This window comes from Cucurbita maxima, unplaced genomic scaffold (assembly GCF_002738345.1).
Source record: "Cucurbita maxima cultivar Rimu unplaced genomic scaffold, Cmax_1.0 Cma_Scf00001, whole genome shotgun sequence".
Taxonomy (NCBI): Eukaryota; Viridiplantae; Streptophyta; class Magnoliopsida; order Cucurbitales; family Cucurbitaceae; genus Cucurbita; species Cucurbita maxima.
Window position 1 is genome coordinate 5,258,057 of NW_019272017.1, and position 19,053 is coordinate 5,277,109.

At 34.7% G+C, this 19,053-nt stretch overlaps 3 protein-coding genes across 7 annotated transcripts in view; 2 read left to right on the forward strand and 1 right to left on the reverse strand.

Annotated features, from left to right (window-relative positions):
* LOC111483946 (putative clathrin assembly protein At2g01600) overlaps positions 1 to 5,102 on the reverse strand; it is a 10,483-nt gene extending 5,381 nt beyond the window's left edge. Inside the window, exons 1-7 of the mRNA XM_023130336.1 lie at positions 4,821 to 5,102; positions 4,592 to 4,661; positions 4,407 to 4,504; positions 3,497 to 3,635; positions 3,257 to 3,384; positions 282 to 374; positions 115 to 165 (exon numbers count right to left, since the gene is read on the reverse strand). Of these exons, the coding sequence (XP_022986104.1) occupies positions 115 to 165; positions 282 to 374; positions 3,257 to 3,384; positions 3,497 to 3,635; positions 4,407 to 4,504; positions 4,592 to 4,661; positions 4,821 to 4,916 (675 nt within the window). The 5' untranslated portion in view covers positions 4,917 to 5,102. The remainder of the gene's footprint in view (positions 1 to 114; positions 166 to 281; positions 375 to 3,256; positions 3,385 to 3,496; positions 3,636 to 4,406; positions 4,505 to 4,591; positions 4,662 to 4,820) is intronic.
* A 3,019-nt stretch (positions 5,103 to 8,121) lies between these two features.
* Positions 8,122 to 11,999, forward strand: LOC111488068 (glucan endo-1,3-beta-glucosidase 3). Its single transcript, XM_023135692.1, has 4 exons — positions 8,122 to 8,357; positions 9,997 to 11,250; positions 11,332 to 11,359; positions 11,468 to 11,999. Exons 1-4 carry the CDS (start codon positions 8,300 to 8,302, stop codon positions 11,628 to 11,630), a joined length of 1,503 nt encoding a protein of 500 aa, XP_022991460.1. The 5' UTR covers positions 8,122 to 8,299; the 3' UTR covers positions 11,631 to 11,999.
* Positions 12,000 to 15,716: 3,717 nt separating this feature from the next.
* Positions 15,717 to 18,371, forward strand: LOC111474022 (protein TIFY 6B-like). Of its 5 annotated transcripts, XM_023119396.1 has the most exons (8): positions 15,717 to 15,963; positions 16,319 to 16,476; positions 16,922 to 16,946; positions 17,034 to 17,211; positions 17,292 to 17,385; positions 17,464 to 17,797; positions 17,913 to 17,970; positions 18,067 to 18,371. In XM_023119396.1, the coding sequence occupies exons 1-8, from the start codon at positions 15,876 to 15,878 to the stop codon at positions 18,185 to 18,187; spliced, it is 1,056 nt and encodes a 351-aa protein (XP_022975164.1). In that variant the 5' UTR covers positions 15,717 to 15,875; the 3' UTR covers positions 18,188 to 18,371. The 5 variants fall into 5 exon arrangements, with proteins under 5 accessions (XP_022975164.1, XP_022975084.1, XP_022975193.1 ...); XM_023119316.1 differs by having other exon boundaries at positions 16,922 to 17,211; XM_023119425.1 differs by lacking the exon at positions 16,922 to 16,946 and having other exon boundaries at positions 17,105 to 17,211.
* Positions 18,372 to 19,053: the final 682 nt, after the last annotated feature.

Consider the following 19,053-nt stretch of genomic DNA (forward strand, 5'->3'; position numbering starts at 1 on the left):
AATATTGTCCATAAAAAGATGAAAAATAATAATAACAGCAACTATAATAATAATGATGATGATATTATATAATATCCAGAAACTGAGAATATAAATAGAAAAAAGTCAGCTTACCAGTGCCAAGGCATACTGTATAACATAATTCCCAATAGCTGCTCCTTCCGGCTGTAATTTTAACATCAAGTAATTTTCATGCTCAAAGGTCACAGTAAAAATTTTAAAAAATAAAGTTGATTTAAGTACCAAGTGAAAAGGAAGGTTCACAGATGTCGAAAAGATACCTTGCAGCCAATAAGACGATACAACAGCTGTTGCAAAGCAGGCAAATGTTCCAACAGTTCTTCACTGTCCAGTTCCCTGGTTCTGCTGTAGCCCTGCCAACGAAAGAAACCATGATTGATGAATTTAAATAATCCATGAACTGGGGACACTCATTAGACACTCCAACACATAGTTTAGTTTGTACTTTTGTATATATATATATATATATATCAACCTCAGATACATTAGGCCATGCAGTGGACATGTCAAAGAGATGTTTAGTTGAAAAGGTGAAGAAATAGAAAATAAGAACATATATTCTCTTCCATTAGAAACCAAATTCCTTACACAATGAATTCAGAAAAAAGAAAAAATTATGGACCTGTAGAAACTAAAAAAAAAAAAAAAAAAAAAAAAAAAAAAAAAAAANAACATTACTAAGTAATCTGCGAAGAAGACACTCAGAATATTGATTGAGATGAAAGTTCTGGTTGCAACCTCTTTTTGTGAAAAAGAAAATTACTGGATTTTGTCCCTAAAGTGATCCAACAGAACATGTAGTTAAGCTTCCGACATTAAATTTTATATCAAAGTGAATTGAAATGAAAAAACAAATATTTATGTTCCAAGGTTGACATCATATAATCCATAATATTTGAAAAGGTTTTCCTTTTAGTATTTCAAACATTGATATTTGTACGAATATATAACATATGAGCATAAATATACTGTACTAAATATGTACATATTACTATATTGGTGTCAAGATTTTTGAATAGTGTCAAGATATCATGAGCACACCATGCCTTGTAATTTCATATCTATGTCTATTCATGCTTCTTACATCATAAATCTTGACAACGAAGGACAAGCATTTACTTAGCATTCAAAACCATCCAATATAGGGCATACTGACGCACATGACCAGGGATGATTTCCCTCCATAAAAATCAGACGGCTTTGGACATGATACACAAACCTATTTTTTTAATTGCGAACTTGGGAAGTGAAAGAATGCATAAGGACAGCTCAACAAGTGGAGACAAAATACAACCTAACCCAAAACAAAAAAAGAAAAGGGCTCCAATAGACCATTTTAATTGGACACTACGATTACTAAATAAATATATACATATAACCAATTGCCTCCTCTCTCCCTGAAGCTACCTCAACTCTTCCCTTCTTTCTCTTCTTTCTGCCTTCCAAAATGTTTCCTTAACTTGCCCTGTATTCTGACGGCTCCTTCCAGGCAAAATACAGAATTCAATATGTGATTTTACTTTAAGGAATACTTCTTCAATTGAAGTGAATATTTTCGAGCCAGAAGACTACATATTCAATCTCGTCAACTAGAACATTATCCTTTCCTTTAAACGCTTTCATCTTTCCAAACTCTTGTATCCCTTCCCCTAAATCAAAAGTTCTTTGGGGAGTTCACAAATGAAGCCAGTGGCAAAGAGAAACGTATAGGAAATGCAAGATGGCAGAAGTTGTCAGGTTGGGAAAATTAGGCTGCTTTCAGGATTGAATCTGACAGTGTTAATGCTTAAAAACACAAGTTTTCTTCCTTCCCTTCTCATTCCCCTTTTTTCAATACAGAAGCCCCGCTCATAAATAACGTCAGTGCAACCATTTTGCTAAATTAATAATAATCACATTATCTTTTTTTTTTTTTTAAATGCAGATATTTCTCTTATGCATAACGAACAATCTAGAGCAAACAAAATATAAATTAAATTGAGAGAACATAGAATTTTAAACAATTATTTAAAATTTATAAATTATCAACAAAAAAAAAAGCAAATTTTGACGGTATGTCAATTTTTGTCATTATAGCTAGATTGCAACAACTTAGTATTTATTTACCAAACACTGTAGCCTACTTGTTCAGGTTTAAAATTAAAATTTACCGAACACTAATTTGCTTAATATTACAACTGAGTTTTCTGAAAGAAAAGTTACTGGCCATTATTTTAAAAGCAACGGCAATCCCAAACTAAGCCTTAGACAGAAAAACTGGTTGTTAATCCCGAGTGGAAGTAAAAATCTCCCTCTCATGAGAAATACATAGTGTGTCCTTCCACCCTGGCAGAGATCTTGAGCATGTGTTTGTGTGTTATTTGCCCTTTTGCGGGGTATTTGGTTAGGGAGAAATAGTAGAATTTTTAGAAGGATTAAAGAGCTCTTAGGATGAAGTTTGGTCTCTTGCCAAACCACATGCCTCTAGTGGGATTTAATATCTATGGCTTTTTGTAAATCAGTTATGCCGTGGTCTTTTGGATTGAAGCCCCTTATCAGTGGCAGCTTCAGGCTTAGTTGTGGGTTTTTTTTTTTTTTTTTTTTTTTTTTTTTTTTTTTTTTTTTTGTTGGGTTGTCTTTTTGTATGCGCTTGTATTTGTTTCCATAAAAACTTGGTTTCCATATAAGATTGAGGACCTAGATCACCTTCTTTGGTCGTGCCATTTGGTGGGATCTATGGAGGATTTATTGTTCCTTATTAGATCTCATGTTTTTCTTTGATTTTTTGTGAGAAGATTTTTGTAATGTTCCTTTATGCTGTATTTTTCTTTGGGTTAATTAGGCTTCTTTTGGGGTGTTATTGTTCTTTTTGTATCTTGGTGTATTCTTTCAAATTTCTCTCAAGGAAAGCTTGGCTTTTTACTTAAAAAACACAAATACTCAAATTTACCTAGGCCAAAAATGGAGCTTATCCCAATCAATTACATCACTATGATTCCCCTCGACTATCTAGAGTCCATGGTAAACCGTCATTGGGCCAAACTTCACTTCCAGTAAACTAAATCACATTCATAATGGAGGAGAACTCTATGGTTACATTATGATGCTTGTAATAAGAAATTTATAATCACATTATTTTTACTGATAGCCAAAAATGATATGCATCTTTCAGAGTATATACCAGAAGTTATAACTCACTCAAACATGTACCATGCAACGAGTCTAGGTGAATTAACTAAAGTTTTCAATACAATACCTTATCCTGACCTTGGGCAGGTCTTGGCAGGCGTTCAGATTCAATGTCATACTTTAGTATCCTGAAACATTCGAGTCGCTCCTCTAAAAACAATGCATATGTACGTACCCATGCAGAGCAATCCCAAGCTATTAAAAGATATATGTATTAGACATTTATCCATTATTATTGACTACGCTATTGGAGTATCATTTATATGAATCACTGAAAAAGAAGAGAAGAGGATGTCAGTAATTTTACCAATAGGACTTGAATCATCCTTAAAATTGGATAATTGAAGGATTTTAGCTCTTTGCGTAAAATTCAAAAGTTCTTCCCTGAATGTTGGGTCGCCCTCCCTCAAGGTCCTATGTATGACTATTAACACTTTCAAAGCTACCTGTCAAACATGAAGAAACTTATACGGTTGATGCAAAAAGAAATCAAGTTAAAAGAATAAATAGACAATGAGAAAAAGGATATAAAGGGTAAGTTTTAAAATAAATCAGGATGAAATCTTAGGACAATAAGATAGCTGTTGATCATTGTATTCTCACATTCATTCCACTTATAATCATGGATCAGTTGTTTCATATTTGTCAAAATAACCACGCACCGACATTCTTTTTCTTTTTTTTTCTTTTTTTTTTGAGGACCAGACAACATCTCAATATTCGGTCCACATGGGACATGCTTCATCACCATTGAATACATGAAATCCTTTAAATATTAAACAAAAATTTCAAAGAAAAAGGCTCAACTAATAATAGGATAGAAACTAAAGGTTTTGTATTTTTACCCTAACAGATGAAGAATAAATTTATCAGAAACATTGCCAAATTTACAATAAAAAAAATGCACATTTCCTTTCTAATGGTAAATTAAGAATCAGTAAAATAAATTTGCAGTCGCCGTTGCACTTGTGTACCATCACATTTGAAACAGCATGCTCATAACGAAAGTAATAAAATCCAATGCAGATAAATATGAGCATTAAAGAAAAACCACAACCACATACTATAGGAACATAACCAATTTAAGAAGGGGATAGCTAAAGGAACCGCACAATTTTCTTAGACGATTGTTATCATCCAGATAAAGGAGCCTAATGCGAACAAAACAACAACAAATATCACAGAGGAAATCAACACATAATGAATTAAATTCGTACCGTCCAATTACGCGTCTTGGACAATCGTCGAGCAAGGGCATGAATGCAATAAGCAACATCAGCACGGGGCCTGATTGCCGATGTAGCAACCAAAATTTCTGAAACAAAAACAGGCAATCAATCCCACAAAAAGTAGATTTTGATTCATAGCAACAAAATGGATCTGGCAAACAGCAATCACTCACTCCTGAGGTGTCTCTCTTTCGGCGGGCACTCGACGTGGTTAGTAGCTTTGACTATTGCCACATCCAAATCCTAAATACAGAATAAGATAATAGCAAAACTCACAAATCGGATCAAACGCCGATCGACAAAAGAATTAAAATGAATAAATAAAAGAACAAAAAGCGAGAGGAGAATTTAAAAAAAAAAAAAAAAAAAAAACAAATAAACAAACAAACAATCCAAGAATACCGCAAAATCGCTATTGACATGGGCAAGGCCGACTTTGGTAGAATCCTTGAGAGCGCCATAAGCTTTCCTCCATGTCTGAAGCGTAGCCATGTTCATATAATGCTCTCTCTAGATCTCCGTCTGTCCGTGTCTCTCTCTCTCAAAATTAGAAGTGTTACGTGTTTCGCAGACCTGAATTCCCTGTTTCTCTCTCTGTGATCCAACGAAGAACAAGATGAATTCTTCTGCGGAGAGGAAGATACGCTTTTACTTTTCCCTTTTTTTTTTTTTTTTTTTTTAATTTCTCCAATTTTGAAGAAAATAGATTCCAATTTCTGACCTATGTTGGTGATGGCGTGGATGGCCCCATGGGTCGGTAAATCATACGTGACATCATCATTATTTCTTCTTTTCTTCTTTTTTTTTTTATTCATTTCCGATTTTTTTTTTTTTTTTTTTTGGTTCGTTCTTATTTTTATAACAAATTTCCTGTTTTTTTTTTTGTTTTAAATTTCGAAATATTAAAAAAAATTAATATAACAAAATTGGGACAGAGATTTGAATCTCCGACCTTAATAAATGGCGTATATACCAATTATCGTTGAGTTGTATTCACTTTGATTATAAAAAAAACTTTTTAATCGAAAAACCTCTAATGAATAATATAAGATAATAAATAGATGAGCAGTCATAGTATGTGAAAATCTTCCAATAAATAATGTTAAACACGAGGTATCGACTATCATCTTCTTATCCTTCATTTATAGCCATCATGGCTAACTCGATCAACAAAACGAGAGACATCTTGACTGGAAATAAAAGTAGAATCATATTTGTTTTCAGCGAAAAGATAAGTCATATCGTCTTTCACTGTTTGCTCACCTTATTAGCTCTCTTTGAGAAGGTTACAAACTTGTGGTGTTGTTTAAGTCGTCTTAAGTAAAGGACACCTTTGATGTTGTTGTTGACATTCATAATTTAGGGTTTACAGTAGTTTTTTAACTATCTCACTAAATTTTGGAAATGGACTTGATAATATGAACGTGCCTTAAATTAAAGATGGAGAAACAAAGCAATTAAGAGCGACGGTGGATAACGAAGTTCGAAGCGGTAGCAATGACTCAAACGTTCGAAAATGAGAAAATAGAGAAATCATAAAATATAACATTTTGGGGTAAATAGGAAATTTCACCAATAAAAAAGGTTAAAAAAAAGTTCTTCAAGCCCCCAAATCACGACACTCTACTAACCTAATAGTCTGTTGTAGCAGAGTAAGCTTCAGAAGATCTTTTCAAGATTCTTATTCGAGCCTCAACACTTTGCAATCTTTCTAAAGCACCAACGCCTCAACGTGAGATTTGGAAATTCAAATGAAAGAGTTAGGCGTATTATTGTGTCTTTGCCGTTGCTCAATCTCTTGCTTTATTCTCGAGTTAGGTGCCTTTTTTTTCTTTTTTTTTTTTTGTAGGATGATAAGTGCGCACGAAAGCCCAACCGAATTTCTACCTTCATTTGATCGTGCCACTATTATTTCAAAAAATATTCAATATGTCAGCCGTTCAAACTTCAAGAGATCTATTTAATACATTAAGAGTTTCAATAATGCGCTTTAAAGCTTTTAAAAAATCTAAAAAATAACTTTAAATATTAAAAAGTTGAATATATCATTATCCTTATTTTATTCAATTTATGAAAATGGTTAATATTGTGTTTAAAAAATATATTTTAACTTTTAAAAATATTTCAAAAAAGTTTTCAAAAGTTTAATTATATCCTTCAAACTTTTTAAAAATACCTTTAAAACTTCAAAAATAATTTTAATATCAATACAACATATTAAAAATACTAATAAACTTTTAAAAGTAACATTAAAAAATGAGATAATTTATAAGGGGTTGATAAACACTTTTGTTCATATATTGACGATAAATTTTTTTATAAAGGTTAAGAATGTATTTTTTTTTTATATAAAAAAAAGTTGAAAATTACTACCGAGACTTTTTAAAATTCAATAGTATTTATATACCTTAAAAGTTCAATGGTAGGATAAGAAAATTTAATTTAAAAACTTTATTGAAGTTATTTTTAAAATAGTATTTTTTTTTTATAAATAATTTAGGCACTTATTTATTAATGTAAATAATAGAAATTGAAAGAAAATTTGTGTAATAGGAAACGGCTTTTTCCCGGTTCAATGCAAAATTCCCAACGCCCAAGAAAACCTGACGCTCTGTCAAAGTGGGTATCCCATGCCGGCTCCCGACAACAACGGCCCAATAAAACCAAACCACTTATTTTTTACCCTTTTATTATTTTTTTTATTTTTAAATCTTCATTCCTATTACAATTTTTTTACTTTTAAATATTTAAATTTAGTATTTATATTTTCCTTTTTCTAAAATTTGAAATCAACTTTTATCTATTTAGTAAAATATCAATTTTATATTACATTTTAGGGAAGAATATGAAATTTTTAACCAAAATATAAAAGTTTTAAGGCTATTTCTAAATATATTTTAAAAGTATTTCAAACTAAAATAAAGGAAAATTGAAGAACATGACCGTTGGATCCAGTTGGCAGTTTCAGTCCACGTCAGCTGCTCTGGTCACATCGTGTGTTACAACTTTTGTCTACAACTTAGTTTTAAAGCTCACTCATGCTCTCTCTCGCCCAACATCAACAACAACAAAAAAAAAAAAAAAAAAAAAAAAAAAAAAAAAAAAAAAAAAAAAAAAAAAAAAAAAAAAAAAAAAAGATTTAAATACTTTTTTATTTAACTTGTTTTTTTATTCATTTTTTCTTGATCTCGATAAAAAATAATTTTTTTTTGTCGGGATGGATTTCGAGTCCAAATTTGAGTTATATTAAAAATAATCACATTTATTAATAAAATTATAAATTTAGTTCTTAAACTTTTAAATAAGCTTTTTATTCCTTTAAAATTTTAAAAAATGGAATAAATTTATATAAATTCATGAATTCTAAAAAGTGTTATAACAAAGTTCATAAATGTACGGGAGTGGAGATCCAAAAAAAAATTTTACAATTTAAAAATTTATGGGACAAAATTAAAAATATAAAATTAAGATATTTATTAAACATTTAATCCAAGATTAGGGATGAATAAATGGGAACAAAAACATTAAGACACTAGAGTTGTAAATTAATGATTTTTCATCCACCCATTCATTAAATTCTGTATGGTAACGCTCAACCTCATCAAATCTCCACCGTTGGATCTCTGACATGTTCCTGCGACACTCTCCACAGTCCACAATCCACACACTACACAGACAGTAAAAGTGAGCTCCCACTAGTCCACTTTTTGGTTCTCTCTCTTCAAATTTCTCTCTTTTTTTTGGGTTTTGTTGTTTGGGATTCTCTTCTTTTTGGGGTCCGACCTAGATTTTGAATTGTGGGGCACTGGGGTTTTTGCTTTGTGAACTGGGTCTGTGGAGAACCCCATTCTTTCGAGGGTTTCAAGTGAATTCTTCTTTCAATGGCTCTGATTCTTCTCTTTTTCCTTCTAGCTGTTTCTGCTGTTTCTGCTGATCAAGGTGAGCTCTTCTTCTTTGTTGTTGCCATTCTTGTCAGATTGCATCTCTCTCTATTTGTTTCTTTTCCATTTGTTAGAATCAGTTTCAGTGTAGTGTTCTTGAGCTGTTCTTCAATGTTTCTTGTTCATTAGAAATTTTGTTTTTTTTGTTCTTTTTATTTGACTGGCTATAGTTGAATAAGTGTGCATGTGGTATTGTGTTGATGGGTTTTTGATATCTTTTGGAAAGCTTGTCCATAACGTTTTAGTGGGATCTGGACTTGGAGTTTATTAGCAGGAATGTTTTAAGATGACAAGAACTTATGAAAGGGGACTTTAGTTTCTGTGGTTGGAAGTTGAGGTTACTGATAAAGAAACATTTCCATTTGGGGAAAATGAAATCTATCTGACCTTTTTTTGATGGGGAGTTTTTGTTAGCTACCATGTTTGGTTCCAGATCAATTTCCTCCTGTCTTTTAACATCTTAGTCTATTGTGGTGTGGAGAATCTTGGAAGAGGAATGTGGGATCTCACGTCGGTCGGGGAGGAGAACGAAACATTCTTTATAAGGGTGTGGAAACCTCTCTCTAGTAGACGTGTTTTAAAAACCTTGAGGGGAAGCTTGAAAGGGAAAGTTCAAAGAAGACAATATCTGCTAGTGGTGGGGCTTTACAAATGGTAACAGAGTTAGACACTGAGCGATGTGCCAGCGAGGAGGCTGAGCCCTGAAGGGGGTGGACACGAGGCGGTGTGCCAAGAGGGACACTAGGTCCCGAGGGAGGGTGGATTGGGGGGGAGTCCCACATCGAAGTGCCAGCAAGGACGCTGGGTCTGGAAGGAGGGTGGATTGTGAGATCCCACATTGGTTGGGGAGAAGAACGAAACATTTTTTATAAGGGTGTGGAAACCTTTCCTTAGTAGACGCGTTTTAAAAACGGAAACCTAAAAGGGAAAGTCCAAAGAGGACAATATCTGTCAGCGGTGGGCTTGAGCTGTTACAAATGGTAACAGAGCTAGCACTGAGCGACATGCCAGTGAGGAGGCTGAGCCCTGAAGGGGATGGACACAAGGCGATGTGCCAACAAGAACGCTAGGTTCGGGGGGTGGATTGGGGGAGAGTCCCACATCGATCAGAGAAAGGGAATAAATGCTAGCAAGGATGTTGGGCCCTAAAGGAGGGTGGATTGTGAGATCCCACATTAGTTGGGGAGAAGAACGAAACATTCTTTATAAGAGTGTGGAAACCTCTCCCTAGGAGACACGTCTTAAAAACCTTAAGGTGAAGCCCAAAAGGGAAAGCCTAAAGAGGACAATATCGGCTAGTTGTGGGCTTGGACAAGGAAAGTAAGTGATCAAATTCTATCCTGCGGTGTTTTATGGATTTTGGGGGCTTACACAAGCAAATAATAAACTATTTGAATCATCCAAACCTACTTACATTTGGAAACCATGACAATTTCTATAATTATGCTGTTTTCTTCTATATGTTCCTTTCATCTCTTCATCTCTTCCTCCCTTCCCCTATTTAGGTTTATTATAAGATTTTGTGTGATTATGTTGATGTTCTTTTTCATGTTCATCATCACGATGACGTGAACCGAGCTGAAAAATATTGCGTTTGTGCTGAAAAAGACTGTCTAAACTCTTGAACATAATTGCAGATGCATTCATTGGTGTAAACCTTGGTACAGACCTTTCTGATATGCCCAGCCCCACTCAGGTAGTTGCACTTCTTAAGGCTCAAAACATTAGACATATCAGGTTATATGATGCCGACCGTGCCATGTTGCTTGCGCTTGCCAACACAGGCATCCAGGTATCCGTTTCTGTACCCAATGACCAACTCCTTGGAATTGGCCAGTCCAACGCGACTGCAGCCAACTGGGTCGCTCGAAATGTCATCGCCCATGTTCCTGCCACCAACATCACAGGCATAGCAGTTGGCTCTGAAGTTCTTACCTCTCTTCCAAATGCTGCCCCAATCCTAGTCTCAGCTCTAAAGTTCATTCAATCTGCTCTGGTCGCATCTAATCTAGATCGCCAAATCAAAGTTTCTACCCCACATTCTTCTTCCATTATTCTCGATTCGTTCCCGCCATCGCAGGCCTTCTTTAACCGCTCATGGGACCCTGTCATGGTCCCTTTACTTAAATTTTTGCAGTCCACCGGGTCGTATCTCATGCTTAATGTATATCCATATTATGATTACATGCAATCGAATGGTGTGATTCCTCTAGACTACGCTCTTTTTCGACCCCTCCCTCCAACCAAGGAAGCTGTTGATGCCAATACCCTCTTGCACTATACTAATGTCTTTGATGCAGTTGTTGATGCTGCATATTTCGCAATGTCGGCTTTAAACTTCACCAACATTCGCATTGTTGTAACTGAGTCAGGCTGGCCATCTAAGGGTGATGCATCGGAGCGAGATGCAACATTAGACAATGCTAACACTTACAATAGCAACTTAATTCGACATGTTCTTAACAACACTGGAACACCGAAGCATCCCGGAGTTCCTGTTAGTACCTACATATATGAGCTCTACAATGAAGATTTAAGACCTGGTTTGGTCTCAGAAAAAAACTGGGGTCTCTTCTATCCAAATGGAGTGCCAGTTTATATCTTACACTTAACTGGTGCTGGTGCTGTTTTGGCAAATGATACCACAAACCAGACGTTCTGTGTTGCAAGAGACGGTGCCGATCGTAAGCTGCTGCAGGCAGCCCTTGATTGGGCTTGTGGACCGGGAAAAGTCGATTGCTCCTCGTTATTGCAGGGGCAGCCATGTTATCAACCAGATAATGTTATAGCTCATGCAACCTATGCTTTCAATGCATATTACCAGAAAATGGCCAAGTCTCCAGGGACCTGTGATTTCAAAGGAGTAGCTATCATCACAACCACAAACCCAAGTATGAAATCTTGAAATTCTTAGAAATAGTGTAAATTTTCCGACGATTTGCTAATACTCGGTTTGACGTTTCTTGTTGCAGGTCATGGTACGTGTATTTTCCCAGGAAGGTAAGAGACGACGACTCCTAAATAGTTCTACTAAATTACGTATGGTCTTAGTTAAACGCTATACGTAAAAGTGTATATCTCCTACTTACTGAGCTTTTTGTATTGCAGTAATGGATATAATGGGACTTTAGTTAATAGCACATCTTTGGCTCCATCTTCAAACTCTTCTGATTCAGCTGGTGGGTGCCGTCCAAAGTATCTCTATGGTAGCAACCCTTACACTATGTCAATGATCTTGTGCGTCTTATTAATGACTTTGGCATTCTTGTGATGATGCTACTGCTGCTGCTGCTGCATTTTTCATTTTGTATTCGTATATCTCCACGACGGTTTTGGATTTTCGAGCTTAGTTCCATTTGGTTCCAAGCTATTGTAACTTATTTAGCCAGTTTTGGTATGGTCGAGGGTGGACGAGTGGGGAATAGGATCGTGAATGTGGCTATATTAGTCGTCGATCGAGTTCGACGAGCCATCGTTTGGATTTTGTAGAGAGAGGAAAAAAAAGGAAATCAAAGGATTATTTGTGAGCTCTTGTGTAAGTTGTAACTATCATCATCATTCTTTGGAGTCTCCATTGCTTAGCAAGTTTGTTCGGATCTTCAGTTTAATTCACTCAAAAATGTTGTAGCTGAAGCCTAAACCTTTCCTTCTCTTTCTGTTTAGCCATTTGTCATAAAGTTGCTTGATAACATTACTTTATTTGAGTTTCTAAATTTCGAAAATTCCGACCCCTAAAGTTTAGAGCTATAAATTGATTTACCTAAACATTTATTAAATTTTGTTAACGAATTAAAAATGCGTTAAATGCCACTAGCTGGTGTTGTTTTTGTGCAATGTTGGTCGCTAGCTTGGAAAATGGCTGTTGATTGACTGACCCTTTAAGATTTAACGTTAGCCCCGATGGTCGATGAGTTAATCAACAATCTAACCATCCAAGATAGAGTAACCAAAGGGGTACGTACGACTTAGAGCTCACGCGTTGGTTATTGAAACGCTCCTAGACAATTATCAAAGCGCCTTCAAACATCAACTCGAAAGTAGGTCAAAAGTGGGGCTAATGTTATGGACAAAATAATAACTTGCCACCCGAAATGCATTAAGACACATGTCTATTTTATTAATAGATTTATTCCCTACCAAAAATATATATATATATATATTTTGTCAAATATGTCCATAAATTAATAAATAAAAGTTTCTTAATATTGGAAAATTTTAAAAATTTTAAAAATTGAAAATTTAATACTCGGAAAATAAAAGGTAAAAAAAATACAAAATAAAAAAAACGACAAAGATTTTGGGGGTGGAGTAAGTTACATTATTCCAACTCTGCCATTTGCCCGTTGTCTCCAATGTGCTTCAGCCAAAAAGGAAATAATAAATAAATATAAATAAATAAAATATTGTTATTTAATTTTTGTAAAAATTTGAGGAGATTTCTGGATCATTGTTTTAATCGACAAATTTGCCCACAGAATACAAAGAACAGTCCAAACACCGATTCGTATTTATTATTTTTATTTTATTTATAATTTTATATTTGCACGTGTTTTTTTAATCATAAATAAATATACTTTCACTTCTTCCAATAAATTACTGAAAAGATTCTTCTGCGTTCTGTCTCATCCTGCATTCTAAAACCTTTATTTATTTATTTTTTTATTTATTTTTAAATTGGAAGTCCCATTATATTTATGATATTAATAAATAATTAATTTTGTATTTAAAACATAGTTTAAATATGAAGTTTTTCTCAATTTATTCCTAAAAAATATTTATTTTATTGATGTATTTTTAATATTGACCATTTAATTAACGAGACTAGAGATTATTATTCCTTCCCAAAATTTGTATGTTACGAACACATCTCTAGATTTGAATCACAACGAGTATAAGCTAGGTTGGATGAAAATAATACATACAATGTGACCTTTATTTACGTGTTATTAAATCGTGATGATAAAATATGATGTATATGATGCATGACTACACACATGGACTCGTATACTTAAAATATTATTCTTGAAATTAAAAAACGTCATTTAATTTTGACTTTTTCTTATATAGTTTAATGATATATTAATTAATTAATTAACATATGCGTGACAGTGAAGCATAAATTTTAGTATAAAGTTTTCATATTATATAAAGGGGAGCTGTTGTGCCAAAAATAGAAATGCTTTGTTTCAAAGTAGGGCAACCCCATAATAGTAAAGCTTGAAAATAAATGATTATGCTCCATTATGAATTTCTCATCATTATCCTTATGAAATATACTAATAATTAAATTTAAAAGAAACACAGAGACAGAAATTGATGATTGCAAAGTTGAGTAAATGATTACATTTATTTATTTTATGTTTTCGATTAGGTTAATGATAAGTTTAAGGTTTGATTTTAAACACAATTTTGTATCCAAAGTATTGTTGAGTTCCTGATATGAAATTACATATTTATGACATCTCTTCTTGATAAATGTGTGACAATCGAGTAAAAAAGAGGTATATGAACCTTTTATATTTGGTGATTTCTTGGTATTCTTCTTCAGAAGCATGTCAATGAAGATGTAATAGCCCAAACTCATTACTAGTAGATGTTGTCCGCTTTGGCTCGTTACGTATCGTAGTTAGTCTCAAGGTTTTAAAACGCGTCTACTAGGAAAAGGTTTTCATGTCGTTCTACATAACGCTTCGTTCCCCTCTCCAACCAAAGTGAGATCTTACAATCCACTCTTTTGAGGTTCAGCTTCCTCGTTGATTCGCCGTCCAATGTCTAGCTCTGAAATCATTTGTAATAGCCTAAGCCTATTGCTAACAAATATTGTCCGTTTTGACTCGAGCGGAGAACTTGAGCTGTTATAAATGATATCAGAGTCAGTCACCGAATGACGCAAGACATTGTCAGAATAAGGTCAGACCCTCTCTATAGTAGACACGTTTTAGAACCGTGAGATTGACGATGATGCATAATGAGCATAGTAGCTAAATATTCTCAAGTCATTAACATTTGCATTTATTCTACTCTACGATTTTTGAGGTGTGATGCACTTAGTCATTCTATCCTCATAGTCACTTGCATTTAAATGTGATTTCAGTTCATTCATGAGCACCTCATTTATTCGAATATCGTAATAATCAGTTTCCTTATAAATTGATTTGAAAAATTAATAATTTTAAAAAAAATTTAATATTATATCTAACCAATCTTTAAACTTTAAAAAATAAACTCTTAAGTTTAGGTTAGATATATTTGTTTAGTATTTTATTTAATTTTTTTTCCATAATTCAAAATTATTATTGGCCGTTAGAAAACAAATAAAAAAAATATTTTAATAATTAAGGATGGATTCTTTGACTTTTTTGTTTTAATTAATCAAAATAAAATAATAAAAAAAATATAGGATTTACATTTTTTTCTATGAATTGTAGCAATTTCCTATCTAATGCATAAAAAATTGCAGATCAATTGTGTGGTATAGCCTTGCAGCTATTATCGTCCGGGTACTGTGTCTCTATTTTACGATTTTTAACTTTTTGGAACTACTCATTTGTGTGCACGAAAGTTAACCAATTTTGAGTAATGCAAACACAGACAAACTGGTGGGACCTAAAACGTCACTGGTCATGGACCCCATTTCTTTTCTCACTAAAAAAAAAAATTTGAAGTATAAGAGTTCGTTTGTTTTCGTGCAAGTCCTACTTTCGAGAGTAGGGTTTGTGGTTTTTAAAATGGTAGATAGTTGATTTGAAATGATGTGCGAAAACCCATTGTATCGGTAGTTGAAATAAAAACTTAAACCGATGATCAAAATTTGAAGAAGGTTCCACGGAAGCACGCAAAATAGACCTCAAACGCGGGTCTAATTAGAGTTCAAATATAAAATTCACATGAAGATTATAAAAAGAAAGAAAGAAATAAATAAATAAATAAACAAAATTTAATATAAATAAGCACACTTCAAAAATTATTTTTTTTTTAGAGAAGGAAGGAGACAAGAAGGCACGTAATATCATGTCAACATTTGTTTTTCCTTTTAAAATTGTAACTAATAAATAGTAATATTCACACATTGAGTAGAAAAGAAAAAATCGACGAGTTGAGGCGAATAAATCGTTAGGTGGCGAAAACATCGGGATTAATCAACTAGTGAACCACGTGCGGAAAGCCACGTGGCAGTCTATGACAGAGTGACAGCAAATGAGAGTGGTACCACCGCCGAAGTAATGCGTGGAGGGTCTTCGCAATTCGCACGTTGTGAGTTACCGGCTAAGGCGGTCACCTCACCGGATGTATCGGTAAGACTCTTCCGATTAGTTCATAAACATGCTTTTATATTCCTTCGACAGGCCAATATCCAATTACGCCTTTCTTCTCTCTTCTTTGCTTTATTTTGCTGCTCTTCAATTCTCCTTTCCTTTTCCTTTTTCTTTTCCGCCCCTCTTTGTTTCAGAGTTGGTTTTATGTGGTCGTTTTTTTTGTCTGAATTTTGTGTTGCTGTCGGGTTTTTTGTCTGAAAATGGAGAGGGATTTCTTGGGTTTGAGCTCTAAGGAGCCATTGGCTATGGTGAAAGAGGAAATCGACAACGATGGAGTCCAAGATTCTGGTAAATTTTCTTCCGATTCCGTTTTGTTTCTTTGTTTTTGAATCCTCTGTTTATTGCTTGTTGAATCTTCAAGTTCTTGGTCGGAGTTGCTTTTTGGGACTCAGAGAGAATTCCCAGTTGAAAATAATGGTTACTCTTTGTTATTGATTAGCTAAATTTTGTTGGGTAACAAAATACTCTTTGATTTCAAGCTTAAAATCTGTTGTTCTCCATACAATTAGGGCATTTTCCATGTGTTCTTGTTTTGGAGCTATGAAATTTTGAAATTCCCTAATTTCATGTGTAGTTCTTAGTCAAGATAATCTAGTGTTACTGTCTGGTATGTTCATTGATCTTTATGGCGGCGTTCTTTTAGGGTATACTACAAGTTCTGGCGTTCCATGGTCCTCTAACATGCCCGCCGCCCTTCCTCATCTGATGCCTTCCAAGATTTCTGCAGGGGACAAGACTTCGAAGCTCGCTTCTGATCCGGTCGTGGTTACCTCGGATGAACAAAGAGCAGCTGAAATACAGGTTTCATATGTGTTCTTCAGTGTTGTTTTTGATGTATGAACTTGTAAACTATAACTTTATCATCTTGCATATATACCTAATATGAGTTAGACATAGATGTTGTCGGGAGGCATTTGACTCATGGATTAAGTTTGTGTTAACCCGAGGCCGAGGTTAAGAAGTCGATCCTATATTGGTTGGACTACATAATCCATAGACATAGTTTACATAAACTAAATTTCTATGACTTATTTCTTTGTATAGCCCAAAGATAGTCTACACTAACGCAGATCTCTCGACTCCAGGCATTCGAAACCCAATTACGACGAGATCGCGTGTGAAAACTTCTCATTATTATGTTTAAAGAGGATTAACAGATGTATTTGCCTTTACTAAATATATGGTTGTCTTTTGTTTGGGCTGATATGGTTGTATCGCTTTCTCCGGTTCGACTTGATCAATCTAGAAAACGTTCAATCACGATAGGCAAGGTGGTCCTCATTTTTCCCTGGAAGCTTATCCTGTGCAACCTGATATGTATTCGACTTATCGTCCTCACGAAGCAAAACTATTTTCAGTTCCAAATCAAGGTATATCAGTTTTCTTAGGCAATCCATCCTTGAAGAACCCTTTTGCTCTTCCTGGTCAGATGACTGGTTCTATCCTCAAACAACCACTTGGAGGAGTCCCTGTCTCGAGTGCTCCAAATTCCCTTTTCCCGCCGTTCGGTTCCATTGTCGGGACCACTGAACCATGGTAATACTCTTAGACTTTTACTTTTCAACTTCATTACTTCACTATATTGAGCTAACAGGTAGAACTATCCTGTGTTTCAGGAGTAGCATGAAACCGACTGGTGGATCCCCAGCTCAATTGACTATCTTTTACGGCGGTACCGTCAACGTCTACGATGACATTACCCCCGAAAAGGTATTTATTAACCCAAAGAGTGTTGAGGAGAGTCATATAGTTTTGCCTCTTTGGAAGTAACATCGTACTCGTTTCCAGGCTCAGGCTATAATGTTCCTGGCTGGAGCTGGAGCTGCCATTTCCAAAATTGCACATCCAAAAGCTCAACCTCATGGAATAGGTGCAAAAATGGCTGCAGCAAGTGACGTTCCTCCACCGAACCAACCCGTAACCACCTTGCCATGTCCTGCTCTCTCGAGCCCCTTGTCCGTTTCTTCTCACACAGGCGCCCAGTCTGCGAGCGGATCGAGCTGCACGGATGAGTTGAGAGGAGCTAAAAGCAATAGAGTTCCCACTCCTATCAGCAAAGGAGAGCCTCTAAGAATAGTCAATCCTATTGGATCTGTCACTGCTACTGCTATGATGCCCTCTGGTATGCCATACTCCTACAGCAGTGATCATATTTCGCCATATCGTTCTTGATAGTATAATAGGTTGAAACTGTCTCGAGTCGCAGCTGATATTTCGTTTCCTGTTTTCTTCTACAGCTGTTCCACAGGCTCGTAAGGCTTCGTTAGCTCGGTTTTTAGAAAAGCGCAAGGAGAGGTAAGCCCCTTTATGATTTCTTGACAAAAAAGAACATAATCAAAGAAAATGTGGATCCAAATTCTATTATCTGAACAATTATGGACATACATATAGGGTGATGAGCTCTGCCCCATACAATCTTAGCAAGAAATATTCGGAGTGTGCTGCGACAGAATCGAACGGTGCAAATTTCTCGAGTCCTATCACGGGCAACAGTGCTAATGTGGCAAGCTAAGCACAACGATGGTGTATGATGCAGAACTTAGATAAGAATGAATTTTATATGATATTTTGTACTAATTCTTATGGTCTATTATCATCTGAACAACAAACCTTGAAGGGATTGGACTATATTCAAGTTTCAAAGTTCCACGTCTTAAATAATATTTTCCTATACATAATTGTTGTAGGGTTGTGAATTCATGTTCAAACTTTGGTTGGATCATTTGCTTCCAACACCCTTATGTTTAGTATCTCTTGTAACTATTCCATCTCTTGGACACGTTTCTTGTACACGTGTATGCTAGAGAGAGAAGTTCACGCCCTTACGAAGAATGCTTCGTTCTTATCTCACGCTGATCTTTCATGTAGTATACCATTTAGAACATCGTGATTTTTGGGAGTCGTTCTCGTGCTTACATTGCATACTTATGTAGTGATAAAGATTTTGTTGGTAGGTATTTGAGGGTGAGAAGATAAGATTGGTTGAAGAACAAGGAGTGTGGGGTTGGTTTAATGAACAAGGCTTTGAAGTGGGAGTTGCAGGTAAATTCTTGAGCTAGAAGAAACCTATCTTTCATATTATTATTGAAAGCTTTTGAGTCTGATGGGGAATCTCCTGATAACCGCATTTTCCCCACTAAGGTAACAACAAAAGGGTTTCAATCTCAAGCCTTTGTCTAATAGTGCAAATAATATCTTTTTATTTGTCCATTTTAATTATAAATTTAATTTGTACAATCTGGGAAATCATAATTTTATAATCTCTAAATTCAATTTTATGTATTCAAAATCTTTAATTTTTTATTACAAAATATAAAAGGTAAATTTCTAATATCTTTTTTTTTTTTTTTTTTTAAATTGTTAATTGAGAAAGGTGTT

What these genes read in the sequence shown, in the direction of transcription:
- LOC111488068 (XM_023135692.1), top strand. Translation starts at nt 8,300, where the DNA reads ATGGCTCTGATTCTTCTCTTTTTCCTTCTAGCTGTTTCTGCTGTTTCT. An exon ending in CATCACAACCACAAACCCAA is followed by an intron (nt 11,251 to 11,331) that starts GTATGAAATCTT and finishes TTCTTGTTGCAG; the next exon opens with GTCATGGTACGTGTATTTTC. An exon ending in ACGTGTATTTTCCCAGGAAG is followed by an intron (nt 11,360 to 11,467) that starts GTAAGAGACGAC and finishes TTTGTATTGCAG; the next exon opens with TAATGGATATAATGGGACTT.
- LOC111474022 (XM_023119316.1), top strand. Translation starts at nt 15,876, where the DNA reads ATGGAGAGGGATTTCTTGGGTTTGAGCTCTAAGGAGCCATTGGCTATG. An exon ending in AAAGAGCAGCTGAAATACAG is followed by an intron (nt 16,477 to 16,921) that starts GTTTCATATGTG and finishes TGATCAATCTAG; the next exon opens with AAAACGTTCAATCACGATAG. An exon ending in GTCGGGACCACTGAACCATG is followed by an intron (nt 17,212 to 17,291) that starts GTAATACTCTTA and finishes CCTGTGTTTCAG; the next exon opens with GAGTAGCATGAAACCGACTG.